At 42.1% G+C, this 17,511-nt stretch overlaps 1 protein-coding gene across 3 annotated transcripts in view; it reads right to left on the reverse strand.

The window, feature by feature from the left end:
- Positions 1-17,511, reverse strand: part of MYO1B (myosin IB) — a 678,894-nt gene that overhangs the window by 443,145 nt on the left and 218,238 nt on the right. For all 3 annotated transcript variants that reach the window (XM_069225875.1, XM_069225874.1, XM_069225873.1), the window contains exons 5-6: positions 8,200-8,304; positions 5,965-6,011 (exon numbers count right to left, since the gene is read on the reverse strand). In XM_069225875.1, coding sequence (XP_069081976.1) covers positions 5,965-6,011; positions 8,200-8,304 — 152 coding nt within the window. The remainder of the gene's footprint in view (positions 1-5,964; positions 6,012-8,199; positions 8,305-17,511) is intronic.

Genomic DNA, 17,511 nt, shown 5'->3' on the forward strand with positions numbered 1-17,511 from the left:
CTGTCCTTGCAGCTGTATCTGCTGCATCCATTGAAGACCGTATCTGATTATTAGAGATACTTTGTCCTTCTTCCACCACTTGTTGTGCTCTTTTTTGGAACTCCTTGGGTAAGTGTTCTATCAAATGTTGCATCTCATCCCAGTGAGCTCTGTCATATCTTGCCAAAAGCGCTTGTGAATTGGCAATGCGCCATTGGTTTGCTGCGTGTGCTGCAACCCTTTTGCCCGCAGCATCAAATTTGCGACTCTCTTTGTCTGGAGGTGGTGCGTCTCCCGAGGTATGAGAGTTTGCTCTCTTACGAGCTGCCCCGACAACTACTGAGTCTGGAGCTAACTGCGTCGTAATATAAACAGGATCTGTTGGCGGTGGCTTGTACTTTTTCTCCACCCTTGGAGTTATGGCTCGGCCTTTAACAGGATCCTGAAAGATTTGTTTTGAATGTTATAGCATTCCTGGGAGCATAGGTAGTCTTTGGTACTGGCTATGAGTGGAGGTTAGCGTGTTAAACAAGAAGTCATCCTCAATTGGTTCTAAATGCAAGGTGACGTTATGGAAAGCAGCTGCCCTTGCGATCACCTGTGTGTAAGATGTACTGTCCTCAGGAGGGGACGGCCTGCTATGGTACGAGTCTGGGCTGTTGTCCGATACTGGAGCATCGTAAAGGTCCCATGCATCGGGATCATCTTGACTCATGGCAGTATGAGTCGGTGAGTGCATCAGTGGAGGAGTTGCTACTGGTGATGTGTGCACTGATGGTGGTGGAGAAGGTGGTGGAGTTTTTTTCTTTGCCACCTTTGCCTGTGGCTCCTTGTTCTTTTCGTGAAAGGCAAGTTTTCTTTTTGTTTTAATTGGAGGAAGAGTGGTTATCTTCCCTGTGTCTTGATGAATGTGGAGCCTCCTTTGAGTATAGTCTGGCTCTACAGCTTGAAGTTCCTCTCCAAATCTACGTTTGTTCATTTGTGAGGCTAATCCTTGTTCCTCTGTATAGGAACCTGTTCTCGGCTCCGAGGCTGGATGTTTCGGAATCAAAACTTTTTCGGAGGTCTTTTTAGGCTCCGAAGAAACCTTTGTAATTTTCGGCGTGTTGGTGTCTCGGTGCCGAATTTGTTCGGTGCCGCTGTCACAGTGCCGAAAATTCTCAGAGCCGATGTCTCGGGTCCGAGATTGCTGTGTGGTGGTATCTCGACCGGAGTCTGATGACTTCGACACCAGCATGCCCTTTTTCGGTGCCTTGGCTCGGTCACCGCTTTTTTGGGTTAAGCCATGGCCTGTTGGCGGTGGCGTCCCCTGGGCTCTTGTTGACTTCTCGTTAGTCTTATGTTTCGACGTCTTACTCACGGTTTTCGGCGTTTCTTCCGCCTCGAGCTCTTCCGAGTCCGATTCATGGATAGAGAAAGCTTCCTCTTCTTCCTCGAAACGCTCTTGTTCTGTCGGCGTCGACGCCATCTGCAGTCTTCTGGCTCTTCGGTCTCTTAACGTCTTTCTGGACCGAAACGCTCGACAGGCCTCACAAGTATCTTCCTTGTGCTCTGGGGACAAGCACAAGTTACAGACCAGATGCTGATCCGTATACGGATACTTGTTATGGCATTTTGGACAGAAGCGGAATGGGGTCCGTTCCATCAGCCTTGAATTCACACATGGCCGGGCCGACCAGGCCCCGACGGGGGAATCGAAAAAACCCCAAAGGGCCACCGGAACTCTTCTAAATTCGGTGTCGATCTGTTGTAACTAACCCGATACCGAACGCAAACAATACCGATGTTTTTTCCGAGATTCTAACTAACTTTCCAACCCGAAACACGGAGCGAAAAGGAACACGTCCGAACCCGATGGCGGAAAAAAACCAATCTAAGAAGGAGTCGACGCCCATGCGCAATAAAGTCGAAATGGGAGGAGTCCCTCGGTTTCGTGACTCGAAAAGACTTCTTCGAAGAAAAACAACTTGTAACACTCCGAGCCCAACACCAGATGGCGGGATGTGCACAGCATGTGTATCTGCAGCTACACATGCCATCGAACATATATATATATACATACATATATATACATATACACAGACACACACACACACCAATATTCAAGCATTTTATCCTAACTGGAAATGCAGGCTGCAGGATTACTGGTGATGGGGACAAGCTCCGATTCCATCCAGTATGCCAGATCCAAATCCAGCCATTACAAGATCTTGAGCCCAGAATATGGAATACCCCATCAAACACTTTTACTGGGTGTTTTTTTTTGTTTTGTTGTTGTTGCAAACATTCCTCATCCAGGCGCATAAAACTGAGGGGGCAGAAATGATACAAAAAGTGGCTGGGCTGAGGGAGTGCCTTGGGAGGCTGCCATGTGCTGGGGCAGAGCAAGACAAAGAAAGCCAGGGGCTGGACTGCGCAGGTGCCCGCAGTTTTAACAGCTCCGTATTCAGATCCTGTGTATTCGGGCCCAGGATTACCAGGTCTGGCGTTCACAAAACTAGCGATTCTGGACCAGAAACCCTGCAATAGCCAGCATGGCATTGAAGCAATATTCGCCTGCGATGAATGCCCCGGCACTCGCTAAAAGGCCCTGCGAGACCACTGAACCCAGTTCATTATTTGGATAAGACTGCAGTTCTTTATTTTTCGGGACCAAGAGAAGTTTTGTAATTTTTGTGCAGTGCACCTGCTCCCCATTTGTAGAGGTTAAATTACCAATTGGTGAAGCTGATTCGGTTGTACTTTATTGCCTCAGGGGCAAGAAAGGTTCCACTGTGATACAAAAAATTGATCATGGGCGCGTTTTAGGTTGAAATAGCTGCAATTAATAAAATATTTTTACAAGAAGATAAAGAGGTTATGATTTGAGGCAGCTAAACGGAATTTCTAGACCATTTCAATGGTACCAGTGTCGTTAAAGTCTATTTCACAACATAAATGAAGGGGCGCTTTGAAAAGTACACTAGACAAAAATAAACGCCGCTATCGAGTGCTATGAGGGCATCACAAAAAAGAAATATATTTAGACACTTCTGGAGTCATATTATATAGATATGAGTTTGTTTGCAGAGTTTTAATACCTTATTAACTACTGTTATTAAGGTTTTGGACCTACTAACGAAGGTTTCATAAAAGGTTTCTGCTAGTTTACTACTGTAAGTTTGACAAAAAAAAAATGAAGAGTAACCCCCTGAATTTTATGCAAAAAGTGTGCTTTCCATAGAGAACACAAACCCAAAAGCAACAAAACAGAGGCAAGTAGGAATATTTCGAAAGCAGAGATAAGTAGCACTGGAATAAAAGAGAAGAAAAGGATTGAAAGGTAAGGAGGCTAAAGGGAGACTAGTTTAGTGAAAAGTTGACTCTCGAGATCTTTCCTCAAGTACTTAATAGAGGGCATGTATTGGGCACCAGGAGAGGTCATTCCAGAGCACAGGGTAAAAAAGTGATTATGGGTTTAAACCTAGCCAGGACAGAGCTACGGGTTACAAAGCTACTTTTTGAGATTTTGTATTCATTTGTTAATTTGATTTATATGTTGATAAACCTTGAAAGCTACTTGGCAAGCTGTAAAGAGGCAGCGACCTTGAAGTCAAGCCAGTGAATGTGCTTCAGAGGAAGTATTAAGGCATCAGAAGTCCTTCAGTTGGTAATCGTGCAGGTGTCAGCATCTCGTACAGTGTTTAGTGGAGTACAGTGATGTTTGGGAGGTCATTTAGAAAAGCACGGTTCATATCAATGTGAGATACAGGGAACGCTGGGAATTGTGGAAAGGATGTTATTTCGTGAGGAAGGGAACATCTTCATTAAGCACAGTATATTGATTTAGAACCTGACTTTTGAAGCAATAGCGTATGGATCTCTGAGGGACACTATAGGTGGCAAACAGTGGTGCTCAGAAGGATGAGTTCATTTAAAAAGAAACACTTTCAGTAATAAAAATAGGAAGTGAACCATTTCATAGCAGTGACTGCTAAGCGCAAACGTGAGCATAATACACTGAATAGGGTCAAATCATCAACTGTGTCAAACGCTGCAGAAAAAACTAGGAGAACCAGAAAGCAAGCATCACTAGTGTGGGCCATCCAAAGAAAGTTGACTACCATGATCACAGCAATGACAGTGTTGCAGTGGGTAGAACACGGGTGATAGGGAGTTATGCAGTTTTCTGTGCTCTTGGGGTTTTTCCAGGAAAGAAAGTCGGATGAATTGGTAGTAGTTTAATAGTTTACTGTGATCAAGGTTAATCTTATCTGTAAGGAAGTAAGGTTTCTTTCTGGAATATTTTACATTTTAGTGAGGATGGGCGGTGCCTTTAAGAGCAGGGGCTGACCATGCCAAGACGAGATGGACGCATTTTCAAGGTTTTGTAGAAAGAAGTTTAACTGAAGGAAGATGTTGTCATTTATGCATATGCCTTTAAGGGGATTATAAATATTTGACCATGATTGGATGAAGAGATGTAAGTAGCAGAGTCAAAAAGCAGGAAAAGTTTATCAATTTTCTTTTTCAAAACTTTATTTCGATTAAAATGTCGAAAGGAACTAGATAACAGTCGAGCATTCACTATTCAGCATCATTTTACATAACATTAACATCTTAACTGAGGGAAGTTTGGGAACCTGTGTCCAACGTTTCTACTCCTATGTATAGGAAAATTAACAACTCAAAACCATGTGAGCCACTTCCCCTTCAATTAAAAGGGAGGGATGGATGGAGCTGTGTACTCTACCGGACTTCCAATAGCCAGTACATTCATGAAAATCTCACCTGGCCGGACATAAGAGGATGAAAGTGACAGAACAGCCAGTGAGTATGCGTCGTCAATGTCTGGATTTTTAGGCCGAGTGACGGGGTTAAGCAATTTGAAGTAGTGCAATCGATAAGGAACAAGGCAATACTCTATACTGGATGCTGTCCTCAGCCACAGACTCAGTTGCCCCACATATCTGGAATACCATACTCTTCAAATGTCCACTTCCTTAAGCTCATCTCTCACCAATGCATAGCACTCATCCACTCCCAAGTCTACTTTCACCCTCACTTTATGATCCACTTTTCTCCAGATGTTATGCCTCTCCCATCTTACGTTTGATGCTTTACAAACTAAGCTCCATAGACAAACTGCAATGGAATCCATGGCCTCAGTCTCATAAAAAGTATTCAAAGAGCATATTTGTGAGGTGGAAGAATTACAAGGTGCCACACAAGTGCTTTCTTGCATGCGAATGTAACAGAAGATGATGGGCAACAAAGTCCAAATCTGTGGGTTGTGTGAAGGTACCTTACAAACGGGATAGAATTGTATTTATGTAGGCACCGTTTATATAGCACAGCTGCCTCCCAAGGGAATTGGAGTACTTTATCATAGAGTAAAAGTTTATAAACAAAAACAATCGGATATTAGAAACATTAAGTCAGGTCAACGCAATGGAAATCAGGTGATGTAGCATGGAAAAGTAATAGTTGCATAATATTGCTGTGTCTGACTGGTGAACATTTTTCAAATGTGTAGAAGAAAGCAATAGAGAAAGCCCACCAAGAACCATTAAATGCACTAACTCAAATCGATCATCGTTAAAGCTAAATTGCCAAGAAGTGGGGCTCTAGTTAGAGTGTGAAGGGCAACGGTCAGACCTCAATGTCTTATTGTTTTAGCTAATTTAAGACTAACTGCACTTTAATAGCCCGGTTTCGAACTACATTTCAATCTCAATCTATCAATCGAAACATCCTCTGAACAAGTGGCTTATAACCACAATAAATATCTAGATTATCCCCAAGACGTCAAATGCATATATTTCAACAAATCACACCCTTAAAATGACAGCCCTTGACAGAGCATAGATTGCAAAATGACAGATATGAACTCTTACTTTTGGCTAGGCACAAAACAACTCCCTTGGGGAAATATGCCGCTACATATTAGTAATTGTAGGCTTCAAACACTTTAGGTACGCCCTCCGAATATGCAGACATACTTACAAATCTGGATGAGTTGTCGTTCCTTACAGTTTTAGCATTTCCAAAAGCTAGTTGGAAAAAAAAGATTTATTAAGCACCGCAGTAAACCCATTGCGAGAAACAAATGCACATATATTGACTTAGATATAAATCTATCATGATTAATAAAGACAGACTAGCAGATGGCTTCGACTTGTGCAATTGTTTTGTCACTTGAAGAAACTTTTTTCCTCAAAATACAGCAGTACACAGGATTAATTTATTAACAAAATATATTAACAAATGCACACTTTTAGAGTTGACTTCTCCAGCACCAATAGTCATTTTGTACCTAAACTGACTTCCATAACAGAATTCTCTTCCACTATAGTAATATCCACATAACATCCAGAACATGACCACTAGGATGCATGCGGGAATACAGAACAATCAACACAATCACAAAATTACCTTCTTCCTCCCCACGCTACAGCATGATTAGAGTGGAAGAATCTGCCTGGGCAGCTTGCCTGATCTAAACAAAAGTCGTCTTTATTTTTATTTAGGAATCTTGTGGAGGGTGGTTTGCTTATATCCACATTTTTCTACCATAGCTTAGGTCGCAGACGGAGCAGAACATGAGGTTCTACTCAGGCGTCAGAATTTGTAAGGCCAATAAGATGTGACAGAAAGCGCTTATGAATAATCCTGAAACACACAGGGCGCTGCCATGTTACATGAAATGGAGAATGTTTAGCAGGAGCCAGATTTTGAAGGAGCGTACAGCACTAGTAAAATTTGTGGTAGTTTTATTAGATATTGGTTGACTGGCAGCTAGTACAACACTTGCATGCCCCATTCACTTCCTAATATTTAACTGTCTGCTTACTACAATTAGCTTTCCTTATTTGGTCCCATAGGTGTTTACCTAGATCAGTAGGACGATAGTCCAGAATAGAATGAGGAGCTCGAACATATAAGGACCATGCCAGTGGATATGACTTCTTATTAAGGGACATCGTATATTTTGTACTTCTACTATGTTTGTACTTATACTCTTCAGGCAAAGGGTGTGAAATTTAATTAATACTTTTCTGTATGAATTTCGCAGCGATCACAAGATTCACAACAATAGATTTTAACAATAATGTATATATTTTTTTAGTGTATGAACTTCTCAGTGATATCACAGGATTCCCAAAAATCTTCTGTTGATTTCAGTTGTTCAGTTGGGCGCTCATGATTTGCAAACAATTTCGTGTATGCGGCTATGCTTTTTGGCACTTCCCTCAGCAGGGGTACTGTCTGTTGTAGCGCTTAGGTGTCTTCGACTTTAACCAGTATAGTGAATGAGTTTGTGCATAGGATAATTCCATTGCTGCGTCTTTGTAATAAGAATTCTAAATACTAATGACGCAGTTTAACATAGATAGTGTGCCCGCCCAAAAAGATTTGAAAGTGGTGTGTCAAATCGATTTTGCAGATACAACCATTGTGTTTAATTGCTTTAACCTTGTCCTAGAGTATCAATTTCAGACCGAAATCCTGACTCTTTTGCAAATTATTAGAGGCAGAAATGTAACGTGCTGTGCATATGAACAGTCACGCTCTGCAGGGTACATCCAATTTGCATAATGAATCGATGCAGGTTTTAAAAAGAATGCACTCACAAAGTGGGTTTTGTATTCAAATTGAAGGACATGTATTTGAATTATAAAACTGTGCAAAATGTAATTGGCACCAGTCCTCGTGTCATCAAGTAAGTCAAAGAAATTACTTTCAACATAATAAGAAAAAAACAAAGAGTTTACTCGGGCAATATTAGGAATTTACAAGTGGATCAAGAAGAGCGCAACTATCACAAAACTGCAAAATGTAAGCATTAATTTCTTCTGCCCCCCTCAAAAAAAAAAGTGGCGTATGTCTAGCACGATCAGCTGACAACCGACAGGCCCAACCTAAATGTCATCATGCTCTATAAAACAGTACAAGGAATGTCAAAATCAGACATCGATTTCCACTGATGGAAAGCTTGATTGCAGAAAGCTGAAAAATATAGAACAAAGCTGGCACATTGAATGTGTACACCCATATCAGGAGTGACATTTGATTGCAAAGCTTTTCAAAGGGAGGAATCAAAATATGTCTCCGTCATTAAACAAAACTTGTCATGCGATGTAAAAAATGAGTCATCTGGTTGTTGTACAAATAAACCAAACTCTTACAACATACTGCACTGTGTATTACCACAATATACCCTTCAAGCAGGACACTGACCTTCGAGAACTGGATTAGACTGCAAAAGCTGCTCCTTCACTTGATTCACTTCAGCTCCTTTTCCGCAGACAGCTGCAACATAGGACATAACCAGCTTGCTGGCCTCTGCAGAACAAGAATATTGCAAATTAAAGACATAACATTTAGGATTAGAAAGGACGTTTGCATCGTTGTAACATAACTATAATACGTGGCCTGCTGGAAAATATTCCCAACCTGTGTACATAAAGGAAGATCTCTAATTATTGCAATAAATGAATGAAGCAAACTTCCATTTCTGTGAATGAAAGTCCGCTAAAGTGAGCAAAAAGGAATGTATGAGACCTAGGCACATTCCCACCGTGACCCCGAAAGAGAGAACATCCCAAAACACGAATAATATTCAAATAAAAAGAGGTAGCCAGAAACCGGTTTTGTAAATCTAAAGCCTACGTTTATGTTTGAGGAATGGGGTGCAAAGCTATAGGAACGGTGGTAAAGTATAGAGCAGCTGAGCCACAAGAAACTCAAGTACAGAGCCAAACATGGGGCTGCTCAACGGGAATGTTACAGAGCGCAACAATACGAATCAAAGCACTAGGCCACCACAAAAAGTTAAAACCGGGCTAAATGAGGACACGGTCTTTCTCAACCTAAACTGGATTTGCTCTGTGCTTTTTTCTTGAACACTGCAGGATTGGCCACTAGTCTGCACTTTAGGCTGGAGCCCATTCGACCTAATATCCTTTTATATCCAACAAGTCTAGCGCATCTACTAAGCAGAGGTTCCTAGACACAAGTGTTCTGCATGGAACATGCCATATTATGTTCTCTTTCATACTATGTACAGCTTCGTGAATCAGGCTTTTGAATGAGGCATCGTGGATGTGAGACACCTTCCCTCAATCTGGACACTAAACACAGGCCTTAAGGGGACTGCTATCGCACAAGGAAACGGCGTAGCGAAGCAGACGTTTTCTCACAAAAAGACAGCTAAAGACCGAATAGGTTGAGACTAATATTGACCAGCAAATTGTTAGCCATTTTTTTTTTTTAAAGTAATTATGTATACAGGGAGTGCAGAATTATTAGGCAAGTTGTATTTTTGAGGATTAATTTTATTATTGAACAACAACCATGTTCTCAATGAACCCAAAAAACTAATATCAAAACTGAATATTTTTGGAAGTAGTTTTTAGTTTGTTTTTAGTTTTAGCTATGTTAGGGGGATATCTGTGTGTGCAGGTGACTATCACTGTGCATAATTATTAGGCAACTTAACAAAAAAAAATATATACCCATTTCAATTATTTATCATTACCAGTGAAACCAATATAACATCTCAACATTCACAAATATAAATTTCTGACATTCAAAAACAAAACAAAAACAAATCAGTGACCAATATAGCCACCTTTCTTTGCAAGGACACTCAAAAGCCTGCCATCCATGGATTCTGTCAGTGTTTTGATCTGTTCACCATCAACATTGCGTGCAGCAGCAACCACAGCCTCCCAGACACTGTTCAGAGAGGTGTACTGTTTTCCCTCCTTGTAAATCTCACATTTGATGATGGACCACAGGTTCTCAATGGGGTTCAGATCAGGTGAACAAGGAGGCCATGTCATTAGATTTCCTTCTTTTATACCCTTTCTTGCCAGCCACGCTGTGGAGTACTTGGACGCGTGTGATGGAGCATTGTCCTGCATGAAAATCATGTTTTTCTTGAAGGATGCAGACTTCTTCCTGTACCACTGCTTGAAGAAGGTGTCTTCCAGGAACTGGCAGTAGGACTGGGAGTTGAGCTTGACTCCATCCTCAACCCGAAAAGGCCCCACAAGCTCATCTTTGATGATACCAGCCCAAACCAGTACTCCACCTCCACCTTGCTGGCGTCTGAGTCGGACTGGAGCTCTCTGCCCTTTACCAATCCAGCCACGGGCCCATCCATCTGGCCCATCAAGACTCACTCTCATTTCATCAGTCCATAAAACCTTAGAAAAATCAGTCTTGAGATATTTCTTGGCCCAGTCTTGACGTTTCAGCTTGTGTGTCTTGTTCAGTGGTGGTCGTATTTCAGCCTTTCTTACCTTGGCCATGTCTCTGAGTATTGCACACCTTGTGCTTTTGGGCACTCCAGTGATGTTGCAGCTCTGAAATATGGCCAAACTGGTGGCAAGTGGCATCGTGGCAGCTGCACGCTTGACTTTTCTCAGTTCATGGGCAGTTATTTTGCGCCTTGGTTTTTCCACACGCTTCTTGCGACCCTGTTGACTATTTTGAATGAAACGCTTGATTGTTCGATGATCACGCTTCAGAAGCTTTGCAATTTTAAGAGTGCTGCATCCCTCTGCAAGATATCTCACTATTTTTGACTTTTCTGAGCCTGTCAAGTCCTTCTTTTGACCCATTTTGCCAAAGGAAAGGAAGTTGCCTAATAATTATGCACACCTGATATAGGGTGTTGATGTCATTAGACCACACCCCTTCTCATTACAGAGATGCACATCACCTAATATGCTTAATTGGTAGTAGGCTTTCGAGCCTATACAGCTTGGAGTAAGACAACATGCATAAAGAGGATGATGTGGTCAAAATACTAATTTGCCTAATAATTCTGCACTCCCTGTACAATGCTCCTTTACTTCTTGGGAGAGATCACAAGCTTTGAAGCATGGCTTCTTCTTGTACATTTTGGTATGGTCTAATTTTGTCCTTTATCTCTGCCTATTGCAGACCTTTCGTGTTTCCACCTGTTTCAACCCAACTAGTGTTGCTTGTAGGACCTGAGACTCTTCAGACTAGTTCCTGCAGTGAGTGATGAGTTACCCTTGAAGAAAGATTTTCCTTATCTGTTACTCCCTACATAAACCCTTCTTCAGAGCATTCATCTTGCTAAACGGCTGAAAGGTTAAGGGCATCTGCCCGCAGCATCTTCCCTGTTTGGGGGCAGGAATGGCTTAGAGCAAAAATCCCTGTCACTCACCTCTACTGTCATTCCAAGAACTCCTCTTTTTCACTGCTGGGTGATCTTCATACAGTATTCCCTTGGTGGCCTACCAGTGTCTCTCAAAGGTATTTTATGCTTCAGACAGACTCCATATAAGTTAGTGGTCACAAAAGATGCACATCAAAATCAGGATCTGCAGCTGATACTGTCCACCTAAAAGTTGATGACTGTCTGCATACGTCACTGCAACTATTTTCCCACTCCACACTATACCCCAAGCTACCATCTTATCATTCAAATCTCAGCTACCTCGTCCACCAAGCGTTAGAGGCCACACTCAACCCATGAGCCACAAAGAGGAGGAAGAGTACATCATGACATCACCAGAAGAACGATGTGCTCCACAACCAATACAAGTGAGCTGCAAAGAAGGAACTTTAGCCTTGCAAAATGTATTGAAAGAGATATTTAAATCCTAATACTATAACATTCAGAATTAGTGTTTAACAAGTGAAAAACTACTATTACAGTGGTAACCATTTCTCGTGTCAGAAAGATCTTTAACCAAAGAATAGGGACAAGGAGAGGGGGCTTTTTGAGGACACGAATAGAGGCATGTTTTAAACAGAAATATACCTTTAGTCTTACTGCATTTTGTTTCAGTGAGCTCCCATTAAGGTATTCAACCAAAAACACTTCTCAGTTCACTCCTGCACTTGCTAAGGGCCCATTGTAAGGCAAATCAATTGCTTTTCTATTGATGGACAGCACCTCAGATTTTCACCTTAGATCAATTTGAAGAGGGGACCATGTAGATGATAAATCAAATAGCAGAGGAGGGTGGCTCCATTTGTTATCAGAATATTAAGAGCCTATAGCTTCTCTTGGAATCAGAGCATGAATCTATTTTCAATCAAGTGCTTCAACCAGCCAATAGTAGTTTGTGTAATAATGGCCACACTTTCAAAAACAGCTCCAACCACAGCAAGGATCTCTTTAACATCGTCCGAGAGTTCTCTGACCCAGCAGCCACCGAAAACACCATCTCCCCTTTTCAGGAACTCGGCGACTGCCTGGTGGACCTCTTCCACAACAAGTTCTCCACCATCTACAAAATCTTCAAACCCCAACCCACCACCACCCTCAGCCTCCTTACTCCCATGGATGCTAGCCCCGGATGCGGTCACCGACCATCTGCTGACCGCCTGCAACTAGCTAACCTCACAGCACGCCACAGCCATCAATAATTCTGTCCACTTAGGAGCATCTAAAGACCCCTGTACCCACCACATCTTCAAACTCTGGAGAAAGATGATCAGAAGCGAGCTCACTGCCACCTTCAGCTCATCAATAATCATGGCCTCCTTCCCCCAAAGCATGGAAGCACGCAGAGGTCAAACTCCTTCTCAAAAAACCTTCAGTCAACCCCAGCGGCCTTAAGAACAACTATCTTGCTGCTCGCCTTTTCCACCCCAAAGTCCTCAAAAAGGCCATCAATTGCGAACTCACGCAACATCTGGAGATCAACCTTCTGAACCCCTCCCAATCCAGATTCTGCACCAACCACAAAACCAAAACCGCTCAGATCACCGACACAGACAACATCAGAAACCTCCTTGAGAAATGGCAGCCCTGATCCTTCTCGATCTCTCTGCAGCATTCAACACCATATCCCACCACAATGTTATCGAGAAGCTGCAACACATCTGAATCCAAGGAAACAAATTCAAGTGGACAGCCTCCTTTCTAACCGGAAGAAACCACAGAATCAGTCACACTGTTCAACCTATACATGACCTCCTTGGCCAACATCGTCGGATATTCTACTCCGATGACATCCAGCTGCTCTTCTTACTATCAGACAACACCTCCACCACCAAGGCCAACTTCTACAGGTGAATTATGGGCACTGCCAACTGGATGAAAAACTGCTGCTAAAACTCAATACAGACAAAAGGAAAGTGCTCACCATCAAAAACCAGATCAACACAGTTTCTTCTGTCTGCTTCCGAACGCTTCCCATGTTCCATCAGATCCACAAATGGCTCCCGTCAACACCAGACAAACCGTCACCCAAGCCCTAGTCACCAGCCAGCTGGTCTTCAGCAACGTGCTCTACGTAGGAATCACCACGCACCTCCTGAAGAGACTGCAGGAAATACAGAACTTAGCGGCCAGACTCATCCTTGGCCTTCCCAAATGGCCCCACATCAACCCCCACCTCTAGGAGCTCCACTGGGCTCCTCATTCAGAAGAGATGTTGATTCAAGATGCTGACCCACACCTGCCAAGACCTTCACAAACAGGGAACTGCATACGTCAACAACCACCTGAACTTCCACTAACCCTCCATAATCCTATGCTCTGCCTCCCTCTGCCAAGTGCACTCCCCCGCATCCACAGAATAACAGCGGAGGATGCTCCTTCTCTTGTCAAAATCCTGGAACGACCTCCGCTTTCACCTACGGACCTCATCCTCCATTCTGGATTTCAGGAAAGGGCTCAAGACCTGGCTGTTCAACTGAACAGAGCAGCTTGCTCTCAGTGCCTGGATACCCTTGCAGGTGATGAGCCGTGCTCTAAAAATCCCCTTATATTGCATAGATGCCAAAGTTTGCAAGTATCTGCTGCAGCAAGGAACTCATGCAATTCCTTCAGCACAGCAGGCTCAATCCCACAGTGGGAGACAAAACTCTGAAAGGCTTGAAGCAACTAGTTGCTGTTTACAAGTATCCTTAAAGTTGGATAACCACAATGTACAACAGAATTTCACAGAGGAAAACACATCTGTAAATGACCTTATTGCTGAATAGCTACATACTTTGCAAGTAAATATAGGCTATACTGTTAACAATGCAATTAACTTACATAATACATGCACTGTAGAACATTAAACAGTGCCCTCCATGGAGGAAAGGGATCAGAGGTACAAATGGCCCATGTGGCAACAACACCAATAGCAAGTACTTAATACGTTTTTTTTCAAGTTATCAGAATAACAATTTGAGGCAGTAACACAGTAATCTTCACTACTGATGGATGCATTACAATGAAATAAAATGTGAAAAGTATATTTCAATTGTAAACCATAAATGTTTAATGTAACCCACGACAATTAGCAATTTGTGTGCATGAACAATTATTTTAAACCTTAAAACTCTTCTTCAGATTACACCTTAACAAGAGGAAAGCACATTAAGGCCCATCAAGTGATGGAGAAACATTGCCAGGCCAGTAAAGAGGGAAGCTCGAGTCTTTTACCTTCCTATTTTTTTTCTATTAGGATTTTCAGAGCGAGCGTCACCTAGATATAGTGTTGGCAGCCAGCCATATAGCTCATTCCCGATTTCTAATATTTCAGATATAAAAAAAATAATAATTAAGGAATAGACAGAGAAAACTGAAGTTAAGGACATTCTGACATGGGCCTCAATGCCATACAGCTCACCAAACTGAGTGTGATTAGACATAGCTTGAAACTATTACAGAAGGAGGCAAAGTTTGAAGGTCGGCTATACATTAAGTTGCCGAAGAGGTCATGAAAGCAATATAATCAAGGGTGAATCGATGTGCCATTTCAATCGCCATTGGTTTGCGGCTTGTGTTAGTTACAGGTCTAATATCCATGAACTAGAAGCTTAATGGGACTGAAACCCGACTTTGCCAAATGGTGCCTAGGGCGGCCAAGACTTGAATGAGTAACGGCAGAAATGTCCAAACATGATCAGTACTACTTGAACAGGAATCGGGGAGTGAATCCTGATATAAGCTGACAAACAGTCCTTTTACTGACAGTCATCTCTTTAAGGATAACATTTTCTAACACTATAGACATTTCTTTTAGACTATCTGGAGACTGTCCGGAGACTCATTTGGTAGTGCGTCCTAGAGGACTCTATATTTAAACAAAGATTAACATTTAAAATTTCAAGGATTATGCCAATGTTTAAAACCGAGGTGCAAATCAGCTAACGGTACAAAGTGGTAAACATAACCAGATGCAGCCCTACTGAACAGCTAACCCTGACAGACAAGTCAGTTTTCATTCATGAACAGCTTGATGAAGAAAGTTTTTCGTTTGACAGTGTGCACCATTTCTTATACATAATTGATCACGCCAAGTATAGCATTAAACACCTAGTTAATACCCTATTTAAAAAAATGCCATTGAACAAAAAAAAAAATGCCACTTCAACTGCAGATTCACCAAACTGGAAATATTTTCCCCTCCATTTAACCCAAGTTATATATGAACTGTAGCCAATCTGAATTGTTTTCCTTTGTTCAACATTCTTAATAGTATTAAAGCTAATACGTTGTGTAACTGCCCGAGAATCGATTTTATACTGCATCCACAGAAGAACTATCTTTTCATACATTTTACAGTATTAAATCATGCAAAAGCTTTCGTTGTATTTTTGTTTTGTTGCCTGACAGTATCCAGGCAAAACCTCATTGGGTTCAGAAGTAACAGCACAAAGACCCTATTTAATCTAAATACACAATACCAGTCGTGGCTCAGTAAATCGTTGAAACATTCTTCTGCTCTAGGGCAACAATTGTGAAAGAAAAGCAGGGAGTTCATTTTTTAGTGGCAGCTAAAAAAATCATTGTTTCAATAATTGTGAGGACAACGTTTTTGACATGTTTCAATGTAGTCGCACTATCCAAGCCAGAAAAGCAGACTGACTATATTAAAAAACAAAACAAAAAAAAGATATAGGTTTCTTTACTTTGTAATTTTACGAGAAATGTGAGTTTCACCTTTTTAGGAAATTTGATGGCTCAGTCCAAAGAAAAAAGGATGTCTCAGACAGAAGTGTCCAGACCCCCGAGGTGGATAAAGAGATGGTGGCAACTCCAAAGCTGGTCTTGTATCCAGAGAAGCTGGAGACGCAGCCCTGGGTGAGGCAGGCTGGCAGGGAATTTCGACTGAAGGAGCGGTGACAACCGAGCACAACACTTGAATGGGAGGTCAGCTGGTAGGGCAGCAGTAACTGAGCACCACTATTGTTTCAGGCAGATGCTACAGGAAAAGACAGAGGCAGAACTGCTGTGCTTGGGCATAGAAATCTAGCATCGGGGCCAGGCATCCAATGGGGAAAGAAGAGGGAATAAGAGGCAGGTATCTCACAGGAGCAAGGTCAGGTAGGTCTCCGAGGCAGACCACCTACATCGTGTCGTCCGGTTAGGTGGACAATTTGGGAGGAACAGGGTTAAAAAAAAAAAAAAGTCAGAAGCATTGCCTGGTCTACAGGACAAACTATCACAAGAGAACTGCATACACATCGCACAAAGTAAGATGAGAATGGACATTGAGTGGCGGACCGAAACACCACAGAACAAGGAGAGTAAAGAACACAGGGATGAATTAAAACTGGAAGGAGCACTGAGAAGATAGATAGTGAGATTAGGAAACTCATGCATATTACGTTCTATACATGAATGAAAACTATTAAATATAACCCTAGACTGCTATGATAATTTCAGAGACTGATGAGAAGGTTTTGAAAAATAGAAGGACGCAAAATGAGGGAACTCTTATACCTTACTTTGCTTCTGCAGAAGGAAGTGAAACAAGCATTTGCAATGCAATGGGTCTCGCGTTTACTCGGGTTACAGCTATTAGCATTGTAAATTCCTAACTAGACTTTTCTTGACACAAAATGAAAAGTAAAACAGTTGACATAAGCAGGCTAATTTAAAGCGCCACAGCCGCCATGAGCGCAAGAGTTATTGGCTGTGAGTGAATGTCTAGAAAAGATCGCAGCTGAGATGAAAGGCAAACCTGAGGAGGGGCCATCACACGCTGTAAAAGGAGAAAGCATGACAGTGTGGCCAACAAAAATGTTCAATTGGTGAAATCGACTGGGAGGCAACTGAGCACACAAAGGAGGGCCAGGTGTACTCCACTACGAGGCAAGGTAGATCTTAGAAGGTGACCCCAGACACATCCATTCTGCTGGACATGGTGTCTGTTCTGTAGGGGTGCTCTTCAGGTTCAGGCGGATGAAGGGGGCAGCGCCTTCCAAACCAGACACTGGATGGGTGACAAACCTGGCACTTAATATACTGATGGTTGCTGCAATGTGTCTATTTTAATTGCCTTGTTAAATTGGTGGATTTTTACAAACTTTTTTTTATAATATATTGTTTATGGTACATATAATTTGCATAAACTCCAATACCCTTTTTACAGTGAAGTATCTTTAAATGAAACGGTTGTTTTCCACAGGTTTACATCTACAAATTGCATGCAAAAATTCGCAACCTGTTATAACCTTTAAAATCCTGCATGAAAAACTGACCTTACAACACTTATGTGTTTTTAAATCAAACTCTGCTACTTTCTACCCTCCGTCTCCCTCATCTGTACACAAGTT

Source organism: Pleurodeles waltl, chromosome 3_1 (assembly GCF_031143425.1).
Source record: "Pleurodeles waltl isolate 20211129_DDA chromosome 3_1, aPleWal1.hap1.20221129, whole genome shotgun sequence".
Classification (NCBI taxonomy): domain Eukaryota; kingdom Metazoa; phylum Chordata; class Amphibia; order Caudata; family Salamandridae; genus Pleurodeles; species Pleurodeles waltl.